The sequence below is a fragment of the Rattus rattus genome, chromosome 12 (genome assembly GCF_011064425.1).
Source record: "Rattus rattus isolate New Zealand chromosome 12, Rrattus_CSIRO_v1, whole genome shotgun sequence".
NCBI classification, from domain to species: Eukaryota; Metazoa; Chordata; class Mammalia; order Rodentia; family Muridae; genus Rattus; species Rattus rattus.
The window spans coordinates 68,583,532-68,605,787 of record NC_046165.1 but is presented as its reverse complement, the minus strand read 5'-3'; the positions used below and the strand labels follow the sequence as shown (position 1 = coordinate 68,605,787).

At 44.0% G+C, this 22,256-nt stretch overlaps 2 protein-coding genes and 1 non-coding gene across 3 annotated transcripts; 1 reads left to right on the top strand and 2 right to left on the bottom strand.

Moving 5' to 3' along the window:
- Nucleotides 1–7: 7 nt before the first annotated feature.
- On the bottom strand, nt 8–2,745 carry LOC116913722 (granzyme C). Its single transcript, XM_032918026.1, has 5 exons — nt 2,577–2,745; nt 1,918–2,068; nt 1,323–1,458; nt 848–1,108; nt 8–266 (listed from the first exon to the last, which is right to left on the bottom strand). Exons 1-5 carry the CDS (start codon nt 2,629–2,631, stop codon nt 123–125), a joined length of 747 nt encoding a protein of 248 aa, XP_032773917.1. The 5' UTR covers nt 2,632–2,745; the 3' UTR covers nt 8–122.
- Nucleotides 2,746–4,834: 2,089 nt separating this feature from the next.
- Nucleotides 4,835–4,963, top strand: LOC116914126. The gene has a single exon (XR_004389689.1). It is a non-coding gene; the product is annotated as a small nucleolar RNA SNORA17 (small nucleolar RNA).
- A 12,911-nt stretch (nt 4,964–17,874) lies between these two features.
- LOC116913724 (granzyme B) lies at nt 17,875–21,355 on the bottom strand. The gene is made up of 5 exons (XM_032918027.1): nt 21,180–21,355; nt 20,171–20,321; nt 19,665–19,800; nt 19,279–19,539; nt 17,875–18,652 (listed from the first exon to the last, which is right to left on the bottom strand). The coding sequence occupies exons 1-5, from the start codon at nt 21,232–21,234 to the stop codon at nt 18,509–18,511; spliced, it is 747 nt and encodes a 248-aa protein (XP_032773918.1). The 5' UTR covers nt 21,235–21,355; the 3' UTR covers nt 17,875–18,508.
- Between the last annotated feature and the right edge of the window lie 901 nt (nt 21,356–22,256).

Sequence of the window (22,256 nt, the reverse complement as noted above, 5' to 3'; positions counted from 1 at the left end):
ACCAGTCTTTCCAGTCAGAAAAAAGTGCTTTATTCAGTTGCTGCCATCTGTCCTAGAGCAATCCTGGACTCAGCTATAGGGAAGATGGTTAGACAGGAAATGATCCATGCTGCTTCTTGTATTTAGCTGTTTTTCATAGTTTTCTTTATCCAGGATAAAAAGCTTAAAACTCTCGTGAAGACCTGTGGAGCTGATCCATCAGTTTTCCCGTAGGAGACGATGCCTGCAGCTGCTTTTTTACACACAAGAGGCCCTCCAGAATCTTCCTGTAAATTGAGGGGGCACACGGTGAGCTGTTGTTCATCCTCTCTCATGTTACGGCTCCTCCCAGAGAAGCATAGCTTTTAATTTCTGCTTGTGGGAGCTCAAAGGGCAGGCCTGGGGCCCCTGGCCTTCTCACCTGTGACTGGACATGGTTAGGGCTGCAACTCTCTCCTGAGGCCAGCCCCTGCCTTTTTCCCAGGTCTATGGTCCACTCTCTATGAAGGTATTTGGGACTCTTGTCTCCAGGCCGTCAAGGACATAGACTCACAGCATGTAGGGGAAGCCCATAGACAAAGTATGTGTCTGCTCAGAGGAGACATCTGGCCATGGTTATGACACACTCAGGAGTCCAACTTTCTAAAGCCTGAGCCTTCAGTCAAGTGTTGTTTTGTACACACATCCTTTTATACAATCTATGTTCAACAGAGCCTCCTAGTCAGCTCTGGGACCCTAGTTCATTACTGGTTCCTGCTGTTACCAGAGAGAAAGATAATAGCCAGTGAGTCTCTTTAGTTTGATTCTATAGGTCCCCAGATTCCTTTCCCCTCCAACTGAGCCCAGAGTTGAAGGCAATCCAACTTACCTCAAAGGAAGCTCCCTTGGTGTTTGAGTCTCCCACACATATCTCACTCGCTTTGATGTAAGAACGTTGGAACTGGGACTCACAGACCCGATCCTTCTGTACTGTCAGCTCAACCTCCCGCAGTGTGTTTGGGAATTCCCCCTGTGGGGTTATCTTTCCCCAACCAGCCATGTAGCACACATCCCCTGGCTTCACATGGGCATTGCGCCTGGGCAGGTTGAGAGGCCTCACAGCGCTAGTCCTCTTGGCACTTCTCACCAGCTGATAGACAAGAGACAGAAGAAAGCAGCTCGACCAAGAGGCTGGCGCTCTGGGTCACATTGAAACTCAGGGTGGAAGGAGGAAAGAAGTAAGATGAGATAAGGAGGGCAGGGAGAAGTCCTGCACCAAGCAGAGCACAGTCACTAGGGCTGGGATGAGGAGTGAGGACTGAAGGCTATGTGGAGGTATGGGGTGGGAGAATGGCAGGTCTTACCTTTAATAGCATGATGTCATTGGAACGTTTATCAGGATTATAGGCAGGGTGGGGAGTGGCGTTTGCCACAGGGATAATCTGCTGTGTCTTCTCTTTAGCCTTGATGTTGTGGGCCCCCAGTGTGACTGTCATTGATCTGTGAATAGAGCAGAATGTGGAGGGGAGACAGAGAGTCAGAGCGGACGCAGTCCAGGAACTTCGAAAGGCAAGAGGGGAAGGGTAGGATTCCAGCTGCAGGGACCTGAGGACACAGGAGGGCCTCAGGGTTTGACCTCCTGCTCTCTGATTCTCAAGAACATAAGATTCCTGGGGGCTCCCTCTTGCATCTAGGCAATATTCTGAGATTTGCATCGACTTTTAATGTGAACTTTCAAACTCAACCACTGCTTTCGTTTACCAGTGTAATTGATCAACTCTTACTTTTACTCTTACTGCTTGCTGTAACCTCTCACCCTTTTACCTCAAATGTGCCTCTTGTCAGACATCAATTTTCACAATCCTGCCTTCTAGTGAGAACTCACAGGGAGCTTCTACAAGAGAGCACAGAAGCTCCTCTGTGTGTCTGAGAAAATGTGGGCTGGCTGCTTCTTCTCACCTTCCTCTGCAGTGAGCAGCCGTCAGCACGAAGTTGTCTCTCACCAGGAAGCCTCCGCAGAATGTCTTCTTCCCGTTATCATTGAGAAACTCAAAATATGCCATGTAGGGGCGAGAATGTGGACTGACCTCATTGCCTCCGATGATCTCCTCTGAAAGAAAAGCCTAGAATATTTGGTGTCTGGGAGTAATATTTGAGGTCAGGAGGGTAGACCTGGGGGGTGGGGTGTAGGTGATTGAAAATGGAGTCTGCAGTTCCCCAAGGCTTTTGAAGACTGGATTCATTGCACATCAAATAATCATGGCTGAATATTAAATCTCATTAAAGCTCCCCTTTCCCTAGTCTGAAGTCAAGGTAATGATGTACATTTTTGTATCTTTGCATTCTCTGCCACATCTCTTTCTAAGGATGATCCAGTCTCCAGGTGATGGGAAAAAGCAGGAGAACTAGTGCCTATTAAGTTTTCTGAAAGCATCTCCATTCTTCAGACCCTGTTGGAAATCAGGCCAGTGTCAGATTTCCACGTCTGGTTTGGTATGGAACCGGACGTTCAGAAATCTCTTGGGTTCAGTGTCAGGACAATCCCTGACCACTGCTGGGCAGAAAGGCAGCAGAGGTTGTCGTGGAGTGGCACGTCCGGGACAGGGGTGTTCACTCACCTGCTCCGGCTCCAAGAGGCAGAAGTAGGGTCAGGAGTATCAGGACTGGTGGCATCTTCCCAGCAAGGCTGTTCAGATTTTAGGAGGGCAGAGCAGACACAGCCCTTGGATGGAGATGAACGATGTGTGGGCTCAGGGATCTCACAGGCATTTTAAACCTATGCACCTCCACCTCTGACCAGCGTCATATTACTTAAGGAAGTTTTCTGGTTTGGTTAAAAATGACGCTGTCACCACATTGACCTCCTATGTGCTAAACTGGGAAAAGACCAAAAATGTACAAGGTTGGAGAGTGTGGTTAAGTAGGCCTGAGACCTCAGGATGTCCATCGTGACTGGATGGAGACACAAGTGTGTCCTTTTCTAACTCTTACACCCTTTTACATTCCGGTAAGATTTTGCTTGTCTTCTGTTTTTTTCTTTCTTCCTTTTTCTCTTTCTTTCTTTCTTAAAACAATACTGACACACAATATATCTTAACAGCAGTTATAATACTGCTCTTACTCACTGTTAAACACACAGTAACACAGCGCTTAATGAGAGTTCATGCTGCAATGCAGAACATCATCTTATTAATATTTGGGACTATTGATCATGCTGTAGAACAATCTCTTTGAACATTTTCATGAATTAATCTTAACTCTGACTCTCCTGAAACTGCTAGGAAGTCACAAGAGAAAATGTAAAGGCAAGTGTTTGCCTCATATACCATGATCATGTGCTACTGTCATACATAGTTAATTGTGTGTGTGTTTGTGTGTGTGTGTGTGTGTGTGTGTGTGTGTGTGTGTGTGTGTGTACATCCAGAAAAGCACAGAGCTACCAGATCCTGCTTTCTTATCACATTGCTTCATGGATTTCAGATACTTTTGAACTTTCTCCTCTCATATTTTGGGACCAAGAAAGGCTGTTTTGCCTTAGTTATGGATTAAAGTCTTTAGTCTTTATGCAATTAAAAGTATTAATTGCCTAAAAATTAGTCATCTGGTCCATGGATATGCAACATTTTGGCTTCTCTGCTCCACATTGAATGGCTACTGTTTGGGGATGCACACTGCTTACACAAGCTCTAATGAATGTTGATTGTTTACCCTGAAAGGGACTATGTATAAGTGATACAATATGTGCACACACAGATAAGCAACAAAAGCCTACAGAATAAAATAATCTTAATTATATGAGAGTCCATTTGGAGAGAATCTTTTAAAACCATGGAGCAGGGTCCATGTTTGTGTTATCTGAAAACCTGTAAGTAATAACATTTATTTTGGTTTGCTTTTATCATACTAACAAAGGAGGACAAAAGGATCAGGCTGTATATTCTATGTTGCTTTGAAAAACAAATGTATCACTCTATGCCTTGATGGACATAGCTCTGATCTTAGTAAATTTTTAAGCCAGAGGAGCTGCAGTTACAAGCAGTGATGAGCTATCAACATGGCGGTCTAAAAATGCAGCGTATACTGGTAAGACTTCTGAGTCCTGTGTGCAGTCCCTTGTGCTCAGTTCTTGAGACTAGTTGCTCACAAGAATATGTGCTGTGAAAAAGTGGTGGCATGAATACAGTGTGATGCTAGTGTGTGAGCATCTGTGCCTGAAAAAGACCCATAAAAGCCTCATAAAAGTCATGAAGGGACATGATAAATATACTTTTAATTTGAAGGAAGGATTATAGTTCTATGCATCCCATTTGAAGGAACAAAAACGGACTTATGAAAATACCAAGCTAGTGACAATATTTCTGGACATCTTGAAATATGATTTTAAATTCTCATGTTAAGTGTCAAAGCAAGGCTACATCACTGTTCACAAAACTCCATTCTGCTGGGTTTGATATGTTCAATTTGTATATTTAATGGCAAGTTGAATTTTAATTGAGTTAAAACCATAAAGTTCAATTTTTTCACTTGGAACATTCAAGCCACTGCCTAAAAGTTGAATTTCCACTGGGTCCTTGAAGATGAACTAGACTGTTAATTAAATACACTAGGGAAATGTTTGCCCGAAACCAGGAAAGGAATAAAGAAATGTATATAAGCAATTAATAAAAAAATATTTTTTAACATTTAAAAAAAAAGTTTTCATTGTGAAGTCTGTCCCAGATTTTGTTTATATTGTGGTAAGTAACTTGATATGGCTGCCAGAGTGTCCTCGGATTGGCCATCCTACTGAAATGAGAATGATGTCACCAGAGTCAGCCCAGTCACTCCTTGGAAATTTCATATGTACACCAAAGATTTTTTAAAAAGTTTTCTGCTTGCTGCCCTTACAGCCATTGTAGATGTGGCTGCTCTTTCACATGTACATCAGTAGGTGGCAGAGAGGAGAGGGACTATGTGCACACTCAGTGTTCTGACCTATGAATATCTAAATGATTAATGTAACATTCCCTACAGAAAGGAAGCCTAAGACCACCTCCAGTACAGCACCAAGGGTCCAGACAGAGAGTTAGCCTGAGATGAACACCAGTCTGGCAACATGCAGGCCTAGAAGGGGGCAGATGACCCATGTGTGGCACCATAATGCATGAGCAATGCACAGCTCTCCTGAGACTACTCCTGGATGACCCAAGACACTCAGAGACCATGGGCACTACTAAGAAAAACAAGTAAGTAGTGGAGAAATGAAAGAAAAGAGAAACAGAAAGATGTGAGCACAATGAAGAAAAGCAGAACTGAAGACTCAAGGTAGTGAGAAACAGCCTGTTGTAGATACCTGGTGATGCCACCTGATGAGCACAGAGCCTGTGCTGCCACTGGGGGGCACATCTGGGTCCATGGCCCTGCAGTAGCAGGGTTCTGTTACCATCAAAGGCCAGGTGGATATCCTTGGTCTGGGCTGCTACCCAGGGATATTTCGTTGTCTGAAGACTGTGCAGAGCTGGTCCTACCCCTCACCTGGGCATGATGGGAGAACTGGCCCTAGAGGCATGGGAGAAGGAGAGCAGACCTCACCCTCCTGCTGCAGTACTCAGGAGAGCTGAGCTGCACACAATTATAGGAGTTGTGAGGGATCTGGCCCTGAGGATGCAAGTGTGGAAGATCTGGCTCTATCACTGGATTTTCTGTGGTGACATGAATGAATGAAGGATACCTTTCTTCCCTCTCACCCCTCACCACTTGTGGCAGGTGCAAGAACCAGCTCTGGGGTCATTAGGGTAGGAGATGCAGCCCTCCCTACCCCCTAACCTACTACAGCACTCTGGAAAGCAAGCCCTGTACTTCACCTGGGCAGCACAGGAGAGCTAGTCCTGGATATATGATGGCAGGAGAGCCAACACCAGGGCTTGAGTACAGACGAGCTGGCTCTGCCTTGTGGCTGCTGGACAGTGGTGCTGGTGAGGGAGAGACACCTTTTCCTCTCCCTTAACCCTCCCATTTATGGCAGACCAAAGAGCTGGCCATATCCCTCATTGGCAGCACCCTGAGCAGACCCTGTACCTCACCTGGGCAGAAGGGTAAAGCTGCCCCTGATTGCAGGGTTTGCAAGTGAGCTGGCCTGAAGGGCTGAAAGCTGAGAGCCAGCAGGCTGACCATCTCAGATGCCTCTCAGGCCCAGATTCAGGGCTTTGAATTGACCTGTCCCAACATCAATGAACTGCCTGAGTACATGAAGAAGTTGTCCTACAAATCTAAAACTAAAGGATCTCCATGATGCAGGGCAGGAACAGAGTATCTGAGAGAAGTCCCAGTGAGATTCCAGTATTAATAGAGTAGCAGAAAGTAGAGGCTTCATATCAGACCAATGAGTCAGTGCAATGAACGTTTGCAAGTAAGGAGGTGTAAAAAAGGGTACACTGTAGGACACACTGCAGTACACTACTGACTCCACAATGAGATATTTTTCTCTGTTGAGCAGCAGAGGTTGCAAAAGTGGAGGGTGGGAATTAAGGGGAGGGGAAGATGTATTGCCTGAGGCCAGCCCCAGGCTGGGTCCTCTCTGAAGCTGGGGGCAACAGTTGAATTGCTTTCTATAATAACATATAACTATCTTGACTTTAAGTTACTCTGCAGCCAGAAGCTGCAGACTTCTGGATTTACTGACACTTGTTGCTAACAGTGGGTGCTTAGATAAAGGATTTATCGCTATTGTTCCCATCTAGGGCCAGGCAGCCAGAAGCCCTTCACTGGAATGGCTGGTAAACTCTGTGAACCAGAGAAAAAGGAAAGGAAAAGAATTAAGATGTGTTTTATAGTCAATATGAAGAGGACAGACACATATGCATTCATACATACATTTTCATTTACATTCTCACTTACACATTAACACATTCACATTTTTGTTGGGCCCAACCACCTGTCTCATTTGCTCCACAAATATTCATGCATGCTTATATATGCATGAGTACCTACACATGTATATATAGACAGACATATACATTTGGAGGGATGGATGGATGGATGGATGGATGGATAAGGCAGAGCTACCCAAGCAAAACTACTTAACCAACAACTTTATTTCTTTTCCTTGGACTTTTTATACAATCTTAGATAAAAAGTTATTTAGAGGATTTCCTCAAAGATAAAATGTTACATAAATTGGGAGTTGCAGCTAGATGTTGATATTAAGTTCAAAGCAGTGTTTCATTCTAATATACTCCTTATAAGTTCAAAGCAACAGTTTGTACATGGCGTTGACTTACATGGCACAACTGTAGCTCTATCCTTGAACCTAAATGTTTTCCTGGAACACAAATTTTCCCAAACTTACTTATCTTTTTAGTGTAATTATGAAAGCTCATTGTATTTCTTATTATGCAGTCTTTACTTACTATCATGAGGAGTGGGCACATTTTAGTCTTGATTCTACTTTTTTATTACATCTTTCTAGCAAAACTACTAAGACCATCTCTTAAAGCTTTCTTCTTAAGCCCCTAACCTAGCAGAGACTTGAAGTGCCAGACAATTCTCTGGGACCCCCATCTGCTCAGAGGAGAAGATGAGGAAGCACTGGGGAGGATTCTAGGAGAGGGTTACCAGGAGAGGGCAGTGAGTAGGGTGTAAAGTGAATAAGTAAAAAATAAAATTAAACTTTAAATTTTTCTTCCTAAAATTGTTTGAATCAAATCAGAAGTTCTATAAAACCATTAACTCCTCTAAACAACATTAATTCATGAAAGTTCATCTATATGTTGATCTTTACGAAATCTGCTAAAATGGTGGGCCACCTTAAGGAAGGTCACCTGCTAGCCTTAGCTTCTCCTAAATGGCTCCTGACAGTGCAATGCATGACATGAAATTCACAAAGAACCAATAAAAAGGTTTTTATTATTTCCCCTAAATTCCTTAACTTTCCTTTCTGTTCCTAATCTATAGATCCCAACAGGTTTCAAATCAATTGCAAGACACTCCAGCAACTCAGAGTTCCCAAATGCTCCCTCAGAATCTGCATTCCAGACAACTCCAAAGCAAATAGACCAATATGGTCCCACGGAGCCTGGCATCAAATCACACAGCATAGACTCCCTGGTCTTGACCACCATTCCAGCTTCCTTGTGTATGGATCGTTGTCTTTATGCAGGTGAGGGCTGGCAAAGAATGGGGCAGGGCCTACGATTGGAAAGTGAGAAGGTAGGGCAGGAACAGAGTTTTGGTAAGGGGAAGAGAGAGGAGAAAAGAAGAAGAACCAAAAGGAAGGCAGAAAAGGACGACCCAAATCCATGTGTCCTTAAGTGGCTACAGAGAGTTATGAATGTTTCTTTTTTTTTTTTTTTTTTGGTTATGAATGTTACTTAAGAAATGGATTTTTATAGGTCAATCTGTCTTATTTAGGTGGGTACTTCATATCACTATCAATTGGCTCTGAGTTTATTGTGCAGATGTTTTGTGGGGTTTGAATTTACTGATATAAATCTGATCGCTAAATTACAAGCATCTGAAGTTTTGACTTTAATGGGTTGGCTAGGAGTTGATACTTTAGTCTTTAGGGGGTGGATGCTGGGAATATAAACAGAGCAGTGTCAGAGAGCTGCAAGAGGGTACCCACCCCTGGGACCCGAAGGTGGTTGCTGGAAGTGTGGGCATAGTCTGCAGCAAGGATCCAAGATAGGACAGCATCCACTGGGACCAGAGCAGATCATAGAGCCACAGGGTGGGTGGGGGTGGGGGACCAACTACTGATGGGACCTCTAGAGTCCTGATTTTACAGGGTTGCTGGGAGAAGAGAGTTCCAAGCTGGCAGAGAGACAGCCAGGAGAGGGCAGCTAGCAATGGGGGCAGAGAGACCGTCGAGGCCACAGAGTAGCTGAGAGTAGTGGGGTGTGGTGCCACACTAGAACCAGCCACCACTGAGATGAATGTGCCCTCCAAATGTCATATACCTTGACAGTGATAGGTAATGAGAGTTTGTGGGTATTTTTAATATTTACTGCAACACTTAGGTCCCTAACAATGACACCCCAATGTCAATAGAGAGCAGACAGAAACTAATAGCCTATTACCTGATGCCCAACATCCCAATAATAAAACGAAAGGGCAGAAGTGAGTGGCTCTCTAACAGGCCAAGCATACCAAACATGGTGCTGGAATGTATTGCCCACCCCCATCACTTCTCCCTTGCTAAACTGTTAGATTGCATTCCTAAAGCTAGCCCTCAATGTCTATTCCTTTATTTGGCCACTGACTCATTCCTGAGACTAAACACCAAGGTCTACCAATCAAAATTTGGTTGTTTAATTACACTGGCTAAACAATCCCATCAGAAGCTACCAACTAACCCTAGCACGGACTTCCCTTAAAAACCACTTTTGTAGAAACACCTAGTGCTACCTTTGTCCAGTACAAAAGCATCTACCTCCCTGGCCCTAAACCTGCTTGTCCCTCCTGGGTAAGTCTCCTTTGTATTGAGAGCTTAGTGTCTGGGTATGTTCTCCTGGTCCCCTACAACTGTACTCTCATGCTTTTGGTAACATTATTCCCAACAGCTAGAGACTGACTCATGTCCATCAGTGAATGGGAGTGTAGAGACAATGGGGTTCATATGTAAGATATGCATTATCCAGACATTAAATTTGAAAATTGTATTAGTGTATGTGTGGAAATATTTGTACATGCTGTGTGTGTGTGTGTGTGTGTGTGTGTGTGTGTGTGTGTGTGTGTGTTGCCTTGGATGTTGGAGTTAAGATGGTTGTGAGACATCCTGTGGATTCTGAGAATTGAACCAGACTCCTCTATTAGAGCAACACATGCTCTAAACTGTTCAGCCATCTCTTTAGCTCATTATCCAGACATTAAGATGATAAAATTCTATCCTTTACAATGATACAGTTCACACTGAGAACTGAAGTCAAATAAGCCAGCATACTAGAAAAAATAATGCATAATCTTGCTCGTGTTTAAAAATCTGTGGGGGAAAGAACTGGAGTCTCAGAGGTGTGGACAATCCTGAGGTCTCAGGGGAGACTACTACTTCTGCTCAGATTCCTGGCACAAGAAGAACACTCCTGGAGAAGTCTAGACACAGGAACCGAGGAGCAGTCTGGGATAGGACTCTTCCCGTCTCTGCCTGCACCCAGAGCTGAAAGCCAGTCAGGAATGCTTACACAGCTGAGATCAGGAGAAAGACTACCACATCTGCTCTGAAGGACTGCCTGGAGCCCTCAGGACACAGAAATCAAGGAGCAGTCTGGGACAGGACCCTTCCAATTTCTGCCTGTGCCTGGAGCTGACCTGATCCCACAGCTCTCGGTAACCAAATCCTGTGGGACAGAGAGCTGGGCTCTCAGAAGTACAGACAATCTCAGGGGAGATCTCCACTTCTGCTCACATTCCTGGCCCAATAGGAACCTGCCTGCAGACCTCTGGACACAGGAACCGAGGAGCAGTCTGGAAAAAGATCCTTCTGGTTTGTACCTGCACCTGGAACTGACCCTGTGACACAGATCTCTGTACCCAGATCCTGCTTGAAGAAAGCTGCTCTCCAGGAGTGCGGATACACAGGCTTACAGGTCAAGTCACTGACAAAGACAGTAAGACCAGCTAACACAAGGGAAAAATCAAATGGCTAGAGGCAAGTGCAGGAACCTAAGCAACAGAAACTAAGACTACTTGGCATCATCAGAGCCCAGTTCTTCAACCAAAGAAAATACGGATATCCCAACACACCAGTAAAGCAAGATTTGGATTTAAAATTACATTTTATGATGGTGATAAAGGACATTAAGAAGGACATAAATAACTCCCTTAAACAAATGCAGGACAACACAGGTAAACAAGTAGAAGCCCTTAAAGAAGAAACACAAAAATGTCTTAGAATTTACAGGAAAACACAACCACACAGGTAAAGGAATTGGAAAAAACATTAAGGATTTAAAAATGGAAAAAGAAACAATAAAGAAAGCACAAAGGGAGGCAACCCTAGAAATAGAAAACCTATGGAAGAGATCAGGAGTCCTAGATGCAAGCATCACCAACAGAATACAAGAGATAGAAGAGAGAAACTCGGGGACAGAAGATACCATAGAAAGCATTGACACAACCATTAAAGGAAATGTAAAATACAAAAAGCTCCTAACCCAAAACATCCAGGAAATCCAAGACACAATGAGAAGAGCAAACCTAAGGATAATAGGTATAGAAGAGAGCAAAGACTCCCAACTTAAAGGGCCAGTAAATATCTTCAACAAAATTTTAGAAGAAAACTTCCCTAACCTAAAGAAAGAGGTGCCCATAAACATACAAGAAGCGTATAGAACTCCAAATATATTGGACCAGAAAAGAAATTCTTCTCATATAATAGTCAAAACACCAAATGCACAAAATAAAGAAAGAATATTAAAAGCAGTAAGGGAAAACATCAAGTAACATATAAAAGCAGACCTATCAGAATTACACCAGTCTTCTCTCCAGAGACTATGATAGCCAGAAGATCCTCGGCAGATGTCATACAGACCCTAAGAGAACACAAATGCCAGCCCAGGCTACTATATCCAGCAAAACTCTCAGTGATCATAGGTGGAGAAACCAAGATATTCCATGACAAAACCAACTTTACACAGTATCTTTCGGCAAACCCAGCCCTACAAAGGATAATAGATGGAAAACTCTAACCCAAGGAGGGAAACTACACTCTAGAAAAAGCAAGAAATAATCTTCTTGCAACAAACCCAAAGGAAGAGAGCCACACAGACATAATTCTACCTTAACAGCAAGATAACAGGAAACAACAATTACTATTCCTTAGTATCTCTTAACATAATCTCAATTCCTCAATAAAAAGATAGACTTACAGACTTGATACATAAAGAGGACCCAGCATTTTGCTGCATATATGATACATACCTCTGTGACAAAGATAGACACTACCTCAGAGTAAAAGGCTGGGAAATTTTTTTATATCAGACCTACATAGAAGACCTCATACCAATAATATCCAAACTATTCCACAAAATAGAAAAAAGGAACACTACCCAATTCCTTCTATGAGGCCACAATTACACTTATGCCTAAACCACACAAAGGCCCAACAAAGAGAATGTCAGACCAATTTCCCTTATGAATATTGATGCAAAAATACTCAATAAAATCCTCACAATCCGAATCCAAGAACATATCAAAATGATTATCCATCATGATCAAGTAGGCTTCATCCCAGGGACACAGGGATGGTACAATATATGGAAATCCATCAACATAACCCACTATATAAACAAACTCAAAGGAAAAAAACACATGATCATCTTATTAGAGGCTGGGAAAGCATTTGACAAAATTCAATTCCCCTTCTTGTTAAAAGTCTTGGAAAGATCAGGAATTCAAAGACCATACCTAAACACAGTAAAAACAATAAACAGCAAACTAGTAGCTGTACATCAAATTAAATGTAGAAAAACTTGAAGCAATCCCACTAAAATCAAGGACTAGGCAAGGCTGCCCACTCTCTCCCTACTTATTCAACACAGTACCTGAAGTCCTAGGCAGTTCAAAGGGATACAAACTGGAAAGGAAGAAGTCAAACTATCACTACTTGCAAATGATATGTTAGTATATTTATGTGACCCCAAAACTTCCACCAGAGAATTCCTAAGCCTGATAAACAACTTCAGCAAAGTGGCAGGGTATAAAATTAACTCAAACAAATCAGTAGCCTTCCTCTGATCAAAGAATAAATAGTCTGAGAAAGAAGTCAGGGAATCGACACCCTTCACAATAGTCACAAATAATATAAAATACCTCGGTGTGACTCTAACCAAGCAAGTGAAAGATCTGTATGACAAAACTTCAAGTCTCTTAAGAAAGAAATTGAAGAAGATCTAAGAAGATGGAAATACCTTCCAAGCTCATGGATTGGCAGGATTAATACAGTAAAAATTGCCATTTTGCCAACAGCAATCTACAGATTCAATGCAATCCCCATCAAAATTCCAACTCCATTCTTCATAGAGTTAGAGCAATTTGCAAATTCATTTGGAATAACAAAGTCTCAGTATAGGGAAAACTATCCTCAACAATAAAAAAACTTCTGGGGGGGAGTTGGGGATTTAGCTCAGTGGTACGGTGCTTGCCTAGGAAGAGCAAAGCCCTGGGTTCGGTCCCCAGCTCCAGGGAAAAAAAAAACTTCTGGGGGAATCACCATCTCTGACCTCAAGCTGTATTACAGACCAATAGTGATTTAAAAAACTGTATGGTATTGGTAGAGAAACAGGCAGAGAGAGAGAGAGAGAGAGAGAGAGAGAGAGAGAGAGAGAGAGAGAGAGATTAATGGAATAGAATTGAAGACCTAGAAATGAACCCACACACCTATGGTCACTTGATCTTGACAAAGGCACTAAAATCATCCAGTGGAGAAAATATAGCATTTTCAACAAATGGTGCTGGTTCAACTGGCAGTCAGCATGTAAATTGCAAATAGATCCATTCTTATTGCCCTGAACAAAGTCCACGTTCAAATGGATCAAGGACCTCCACATAAAACCAGATACACTCAAGCTAATAGAAAAAAAGTGGGGAAGAGCCTCGAAAACATGGGCACTGAGCAAAATTTCCTGAACAAAATACCAATGGCTTATGGCTAAGATCAAGAAACAACAAATGGGAACTCATAATATTATAAAGTTTCTGTAAGGCAAAATACACTGTCATTAGTACAAATTGGCAACCAACAAATTGGAAAAAGATCTTTACCAATCCTACAAGTGATAGAGGGCTTATATCCAAAATATACAAAGAACTCAAGAAATTAGACTGCAGGGAGACAAATAACCCTATTAAAAATGGCTTACAGGGCTAAACAGCCAATTTTCAACTGAGGAATATCAAATGGCTGAGAAGCACATAAAGAGATGTTCAACATCCTTAATCATCAGGAAAACCTGAGATTCCACCTCATACCAGTCAGGATGGCTAAGATAAAAAACTCGGGCAGCAACAGATGCTGGAGAGGATGTGGAGAAAGAGGAACACTCCTCCATTGTTGGTGGGATTACAAGTTCTTACAACCACTTTGGAAATCAGTCTGAACATTACTCAGAAAATTGGACATAGTACTACCTGAGGACCCAGCTATACCTTTCATGGGCATATACCCAAAAGATGCTCTAACATATAAAAAGGGCACATGCTCCACTATATTCTTAGCAGCCTTATTTATAATAGCCAGAAGCTGGAAAGAATCCAGATGTCCTTCAACAGAGGAATGGATACAGAAAATGTGGTACATCTACACAATGGACTAATACTCAGCTATTAAAAACAATGACTTGATAAAATTCTTAAGCAAATGGATGGAACTAGAAAATAACATCATGAGTGAGGTAAACCAATCACACACACACACACACACACACACACACACACACACACACACACACACACACGGTGTACACTCACTGAAAAGTGGATATTAGCCTCAAAGCTCTGATTACGTAAGATTCAATCAACAGACCACATGAAGCTCAAGATAAGGATGACTAAAGTGTGGATGCTTCAGTCCTTCTGAGAACTGGGGAACAAATATATTTATAGGAGGAGATATGGAGACAAAGTTTGGAGCAGAAACTGAAGGAATGACCATTCAGAGCATTTAGAGCTTGCCCCACCTGGGGATCCAGCCCATATACATACAGCCACCAAACCCAGACAATATTGCTTATGCCAAGAAGCAATAAGCAATAAGTAATATGCAAACTGACAGGAGCCTGATATACCTGTCTCTTGAGAGGCTCTGCCAGAGCCTGACAAGTGCAGAGGTTACAGCCAACAATTGATCTGAGAAGAGGGTCCACATTGGAGGAGTTAGAGAAAGGATTGAAGGAGTGGAAGGGGTTTGCAACCCCATAAGAACAATACCAACCAACCGGAACTCCCAGGGACTAAACCACCATACAGAGAGTACACATGGACAGACCCATGGCTCCAGCTGCATATGTAGCAGAATATGGTCTTGTTGGGCACCAATGGGAGGAGAAGCTCTTGGTCTTGCCAAGGCTGGACCCTCCTGTGTAGGGGAATGTCAGGGCCAGTAGGTGTGAAGGGGGGTGTAGTTGTGGGGGAGGGGAATAACATTTGAAATGTAAATACAAATATCCAATAAAAAATCTAAAACAATGAAAATTCATAAAAGTAGAGAAAATAGTGGTTACTGGAAGCTGTACAGATTAGAATATGAAAATGTCAATCAAAGACTATAGAATATCAACTAGAGGGCATGAAGATCTTTTGGAGATCTACTGCACAACAGGTAGTTAATAATGCCTTCTACAAAAGCTTAAGTCCAAGTGGATCAAGGACCTCCACATCAAACCAGATACACTCAAACTAATAGAAGAAAAAGTGGGGAAGAACCTCGGACACATGGGCACTGGAGAAAATTTCCTGAACAAAACACCAATGGCTTATGCTCTAAGATCAAGAATCGACAAATGGGATCTCATAAAACTGCAAAGCTTCTGTAAGGCAAAGGACACAGTTGTTAGGACAAAACGGCAACCAACAGATTGGGAAAAGATCTTTACCAATCCTACAACAGATAGAGGGATTATATCCAAAATATAAAAAGAACTCAAGAAGTTAGACTGCAGGGAGACTGAAAGAACCCCAAATTGGGGAGACTCTCGCTCCAGTCTCAGGATGGCATGCCCCAGGAAACACGAGTAGCCGATCTTGATGTAACAGCAGGAGGCAGTGTTATTAACGAGATCTCGGGCCGACACGTTTCTCGCACAGGAGATAGAGGAGTCTACCCCGAGCCTCTAAAGGCAGGGGTTTATATAGGGAAAGCCAGGGGAATTCACGCGGTTACACATTATTGGCTGGTTCAAATGGTGCACAGTTATTTTTGGCGCGGAATTACATCAGCAAACAGTACGTGTAATCTTGCACCTCAGCAAACAGCAAACAGTACGTGTAATCTTGCACCTCAGTGTGGGTAGGGTAACTTGTCTCACTCAGCAGGGGGATGACTCATTTCTAGGGAGAGAAGGAAGGGAAGGGGGTGGCTCCAGATGGCCAGTGTCCTTGGGGCTGATAGCCGGGCCGGCAAGCCCTATCTCAAATTCTCTCAGGCATGTCTGGACCTTGTTTGTGACTAACCTTTTGAAATTTAACTCTTCAAGACAACTAACCCTATTAAAAATGGGGTTCAAACAATGCCAAGCAACTAGAGCTTCCAGGGACTAAGCCACTACCTAACGACTATACATGGACTGACGCTGGACTCTGACCTCATAGGTGCATTGAATATCCTAGTAAGATCACCAGTGGAAGGGGAAGCCCTGGTCCTGCTAAGACTGAACCCCCAGTGAACATGACTGTTGGGGGGAGGGCGGCAAGGGGGGGAGGGTGGGGAGGGGAACACCCATAAAGAAGGGGAGAGGGAGGGATTAGGGGGATGTTTGCCCGGAAACCAGGAAAGGGAATAATATTCGAAATGTAAATAAGAAATACTCAAGTTAATAAAAAAGAAATAAAATTTTAAAAAATGGGGTTCAGAGCTAAACAAAGAATCACATCTGAGGAATGCCGAATTGCTGAGAAACACCTAAAGAAATGCTCAACATCTTTAGTCATAGGGGGAAATGCAAATCAAAACAACTCTGAGATTTCACCTCACACCAGTGAGAATGGCTAAAATAAAAAACTCAGGTGACAGCAAATGCTGGCGAGGATGTGGAGAAAGAAGAACACTCCTCCATTGTTGGTGGGATTGCAGACTGTTACAACCACTCTTGAAATCAGTCTGGAGGTTCCTCAGAAAATTGGACATTGAACTACCTGAGGACCCAGCTATACCTCTCTTGGGCATATACCCAAAACATGCCCCAACATAAAACCAAGACACATGCTCCACTATGTTCATAGCAGCCTTACTTAAAATAGCCAGAAGCTGGAAAGAACCCAGATGTCCTTCAACAGAGGAATGGATACAGAAAATATGGTACATCTACACAATGGAATATTCCTCAGCTATCAAAAACAATGACTTTGCGAAATTCATAGGCAAATGGATAGAACTGGAAAATATCATCCTAAGTAAGGTAAGCCAATCACAGAAAAACATGCATGGTATGCACTCATTGATAAGTGGCTATTAGCCCAAATGCTTGAATTACCCTAGATGCACAGAACACATGAAACTCAAGAAGGATGATCAAAATGTGAATGCTTCACTCCTTCTTTAAAAGGGGAACAAGAATACCCTTCGGAGGGAATAGGGAGGCAAACTGTAGAACAGAGGCAGAAGGAGCAACCATTCAGAGCCTGCCCCATGAGTGGCCCATACATATACAGCCACCAAACTAGATAAGATGGATGAAGCAAAGAAGTGCAGGCTGACAGGAACTGAATGTAGATCTCTCCTGAGAGACACAGCCAGAATACAGCAAATACATAGGTGAATGCCAGCAGCAAACCACGGAACTGAGAACAGGACCCCCGTTGAAGGAATCAGAGAAAGGACTGAAGGAGCTTGAAGGAGCTTGAAGGGGCTCGAGACCCCATATGAACAATAATGCCAACCAACCAGAGCTTCCAGGGACTAAGCCACTCCCCAAAGACTATACATGGACTGACCCTGGGTTCCAACCGTATAGGTAGAAATGAATAGCCTAGTAAGGGCACCAGTGGAAGGGGAAACCCTTGGTCCGGACAAGACTGAACCCCCAGTGAACGTGATTGTTGGGGAGAGGGGAATAATGGGGGGAGGATGAGGAGGGGAACACCCATATAGATGGGGAGGGGGAGGGGCTAGGGGGATGTTGGCCCGGAAACCAGGAAAAGGAATAACAATAAAAATGTAAATAAGAAATACCCAAGTTAATAAAGATGGAGGGGAAAAAAAAGAAAAAGAAAAAAAATGAGGCCTTGTACATTTCATAACTTTTATCAAACAAACTTTTATGTACTCCCTTCAAAAATAAAAAGTATTTAAATTAGTGGACATGTTAATTAGTTTACTTTAATCATTTTATATCATTTACATAAAAGATCAGGTTGTACCTTGAAAATGAGCAATTAATGTAAAAATGGAAACATTTCACTTGATAAGGAAATTAGCTTTATAAAACATAAAAGTCTTCTATTGGGGAAAAATAGCACAGAGAATCAAAAGGAATTCTATCTATCACTTCTTGCTCTGTTCCAGAGAACACACCAGTGACTTGGGTCAAACTGTATGAAAATACTGTAGGTAGCTGTTAATGATGACTTGCATTAAATAACGTTCTAAGGTCTTTGAGGGGAAGTAGTACATGTTTGGGACAATCAAACATTCTTCTTCTCTTGTAGAGAGGGTGAATTACCAGATGTCAGCTGGGTTGTCACAGCCTTGTGGCAGAAGAAGTATTCCATTCATCTGCCAAGGACAGGGTTGATCCCTGTGAATGGACATGAAACCAGTCTTCCAGTCAGAAAAAGTTGCTGCCATCTGTCCTAGAGCAATCCTGGACTCAGCTATAGGGAAGGTGGTTAGTCTGGAAATGATCCACGTTGTTTCTTGTAGTTAGCTCTTTTTCATAGTTTTCTTTATCCAGGATAGGAAAGTTGAGACTTTGGTGAATGCCCGTGGAGTTGAACCATCATTTTGTCCATAGGAGACGATGCCCGCGGCCACTTTTTTACACACAAGAGGCCCGCCAGAGTCCCCCTGTGAATGGAGGGGGCACAGGGTACTAAGATATTGTTCACTGTAGTCCCAACCTCCCTCTGATGCCAAGGCTCCTCGCAGAGAAGCATGACTTGTTTTCTATGCTTGTGGGAGGTCAGAAGGCAGGCCTGGGGCCCCTGGCCTTCCCAGCTCTGACTGTGGATATGGTTAGAGCTGCACCTCCCCCCTGAGGCCAGCCCCTGCCCTTTCCCCGGGTCTGTGATCCACTCTGTGAGGGTGTGTGGGACTCTTGTCCTCAGGCTGTTGTTTAAGGACATGGGGACAATGAGTGGGCCTGTGGGAGCATGGAGGGGAAGCCCATCAGCAAAGTGTGTGTTTGCTCAGAGGAGACACCTGGCCTTGTTTAGGACACACTCAGGGAGCCCAGTTCTCTAGAGCCTGGCCCTGGAGAGAGGCGTTCTGTTGCAAACACCTCCTTTTATACAAGCTACCTTCAGCAGAGCCTCTTAGTCAGCTCCTGGCCCTACTTAGTTATTGGTTCCTGCTGTTCCCAGAGAGAAAGAGCATAGCCAATGGGTAAAGGAGTCCCTTGATGTTTGGGTCTCTAGGTCCCAAATTCCTTTTCCCCTTCCACTGAGCCCAGAGGGGACTGAAACCCAACTTACCCGAAAGGAAGCACGTTTGATCTTTGGGTCCCCCGCACATATCTCATTGGCTTTGTCGAAATAATTTTTTAAGTAGGACTCACACTTCTGATCCTCCTGTACTGTTAGCTCAACCTCTTGTAGTGTGTTTGAGTATTTGCCCATTGGGCCCAGCTTTCCCCAACCAGCCACATAGCACACATCTCCTGGCTTCACTTTGACGTTGCGCCTGGGCAGATTGAGAGGCTTCACAGCGCTAGACCTCTTGGCCTTACTCTTCAGCTGTTGGGGAAGAAGCAAGAGTCCAGCTCATGACCTGCTGAGCTGAGACACCCTGAAGGCCAGGATGGATTGAGAGGGATGGGAGCAGGAGAGACAGTCTGTGGAGGGATGGGGTAATGTCTCACCTTTAATAGCATGATGTCATTGGAGATTGTCTTAGAATTATACGCTGGATGGGGAATGATTTTCACCACAGGGATGACTTGCTGCGTCTTCTCCTGTTCTTTGATGTTGTGGGCCCCCAACGTGACATTTATTTTGCTGCAAAGAGAGCAGAGTGGAGATAAGAGATGTGGAGTCAGAGAGGAGGCAGCCCAGGAGGTGTGAAGGACAGGCCTTGCTGAAGGGTGGGGCTGCAGCTGAGGGGAGTTAAGGGGTAATCTGAAGCAACAGTTGCTGCATTAGAGGTGCTCAAGGGCCAGTCATCCCAAAGAACCCAAATTGCATAGTTCGGCTCATAATTCAATGTGAACCTTGGTTGAAATGTGTTTGATTCCTCATCGGTGACTGGTGCGAGACTGTTTCTCCCTCATGAGACTTGCTAGGCCCCCTCTGATCTCAAGCTGCTTAGGATGAAGGCAGAGCCTCCATGGAATCTTCCCAGGAGGGCATGGGCTTTGCTGTTCCTTACCTCCCCGAACAGTGAGCAGCAGTCAGCACAAAGTCCTCTCGTATAAGGAAGCCGCCACACTTCTTAATCCCAGAATACTCATCCATGATCTGAAGATAGGCCATGTAGGGTCGAGAGTGGGGCTTAGCTTCATGTCCCCCGATGATCTCCCCTGAAGGGAAAGCCAACCTTTTTGTGGGCACCTGCTAGTCCGTCCACCAGATGAGTTTTGTGTGGTGGCTCCAGACTTTCTAGGCATTTGGGAGCCAGGGAGGCCTGGAATTGAGAGGGACTTGGGAGGTTTGCCCTCATGTTCCCCTTCTTAAAAAGGAGAGAAAGATAGGTCTTGGTCTATCAATCTTCCTTCCACACACTTAGAGGCAAGCATACCATTCTGGACAAGGAAGTCCTAAGGATTCAGATTGTCTATCTTCTGACTTCTGGTCCCAGAGAGTTTCTAAGGCCTCCTCTCTCTCACTCCCAGCCCTGTGATGCCTGGAATACTGCTGCTTTCTAGGGACCAAGGCTTCAGTTCACACTTTGAGGCATCTTATTTGTTCAGGCATCCTCACTCACTTTCATTCCTAGATGCAGGTGTTGGTATTCCAAAGAGCAGAGTGCCAAGTGACTCATGCTTGAACACCGGGGAACCACCAGAAACCTGTGAAGCACTGAGTTAGAGGAAGGGATCAAGTGGCTTGAGTCAAGCAAATTCACTTCTTCTGAAGATAGCAATTCCATTTACTAGGGGGTCACCAGTACCTTAGCTTCTTTGATGATTTTGTGGTGAGGGGAAGGCCTGTATCATCACAGATGCAGAACCCATTCTATGTGCTCCAGGAGAACATGGTTTCTGTTTTGCAGGTTCCTACCCTTTACCAAGTACTCTAGGAAAATCCACTTTCCAGATGATAAGGATATGGCTCAGGGAGGGGATATCAATCAGCAGCTCTTCCTGAGAAAGACTTTTACCCTCCTACTACCGGTGACAGTTGGGTTAGACCACTAAAGGCATGTGCTGCTCACTCACCTGCCTCTGTCTTGGGGGCCAGAGAGAAGCTCAGCAGGAACAAGAGGAGCTTCATCGTCCCTGGAAGGCCACCTAGGTCCCAGCGTCGAGAGTGTTGTCCTTGCTCTCTTCACCTCTAGGAGAGGAAGAAGGCAGAGTGGGCTCTGTGGCCTTGTACCCTCTCTCTGCTTTTATAATGCTTCATCACATGCTTTCTATGAAAACGTCTGCCCTACTGCTTCTGCCTAATGACGTCTTCCGAGTGCCTGTGTGAGAACCATGAAGTAACCACAGCAGAACCCACAGCTAATGACTCAGAGAACCACCACTTACAGCCCATTGCAGGACCACAAAAGCATAGGGTGGGGTTCTAGCATGTGGTATTAGGGTCCCAGAAACCCAAGTTCCCAGTGGTGGACCTTCTGTTTTTGATGCCACAGTGCTGAGACCATCAGGACAGATGTGCCTTTCGGCTCATCTTTTATCCCAGGACCAAGCATGACCATCTAGAGAGGATAATCAGGAGCATCCATTACCAGTGTACAGTTTTGGGAGAGCCATGGAAGAGTGTTGGACAAGGCAGGAAAAGACAGGACTACCAAGCACCTGTCAAACTATTTAGCACCACAGCTTCAAATGTTCCATGTGGCAAAGCCCTTTCTTATGAAAAGCCTGCATCTGACCCTTACTGACAAAGAAAAAGAGAGATGGCTGCAGGCTCTGAGAGGGGAATCACTGGCTGAATATTGAATCACCCAGTCATTCCTACTTCTTTGGGAAAGATGACATTTGTCTGCTGCAAACCTGGGAACTAAGGATGGGAAGAATCTGGTTCCCCAAAGGACAATACAATCAGATCACTAAATTGCTGACATAGTGCAACATATGAAAAACCAGGCTGTTAAAACTCAACAATAGCTATTCAAGTTGTGTGTGTGTGTGTGTGTGTGTGTGTGTGTGTGTGTGTGTGTGTGCGCACAGAGGTGAACCTTGGGGATCGTTCTCACATTCTGTCTGACTTGGTATTTTTTTAGGCATGGTCTCTCACTTAGCTTGATGATTATGCTAAACTGGCTGGCCAGAGAACCTCAGGTATCT

Bases quoted from the DNA above. Each gene is read 5' to 3' on its own strand.
- LOC116913722 (XM_032918026.1), bottom strand. From the start codon at position 2,631: ATGCCACCAGTCCTGATACTCCTGACCCTACTTCTGCCTCTTGGAGCC. The intron at 1,109-1,322 runs GTAAGACCTGCC...CTTGTCTATCAG, and splicing joins ATGACATCATGCTATTAAAG to CTGGTGAGAAGTGCCAAGAG. The intron at 267-847 runs GTAAGTTGGATT...CTCAATTTACAG, and splicing joins CCAAGGGAGCTTCCTTTGAG to GAAGATTCTGGAGGGCCTCT.
- LOC116913724 (XM_032918027.1), bottom strand. From the start codon at position 21,234: ATGAAGCTCCTCTTGTTCCTGCTGAGCTTCTCTCTGGCCCCCAAGACA. The intron at 19,801-20,170 runs GTAAGGAACAGC...CTCTCTTTGCAG, and splicing joins GCTGCTCACTGTTCGGGGAG to CAAAATAAATGTCACGTTGG. The intron at 18,653-19,278 runs GTAAGTTGGGTT...CTCCATTCACAG, and splicing joins TCAAACGTGCTTCCTTTCGG to GGGGACTCTGGCGGGCCTCT.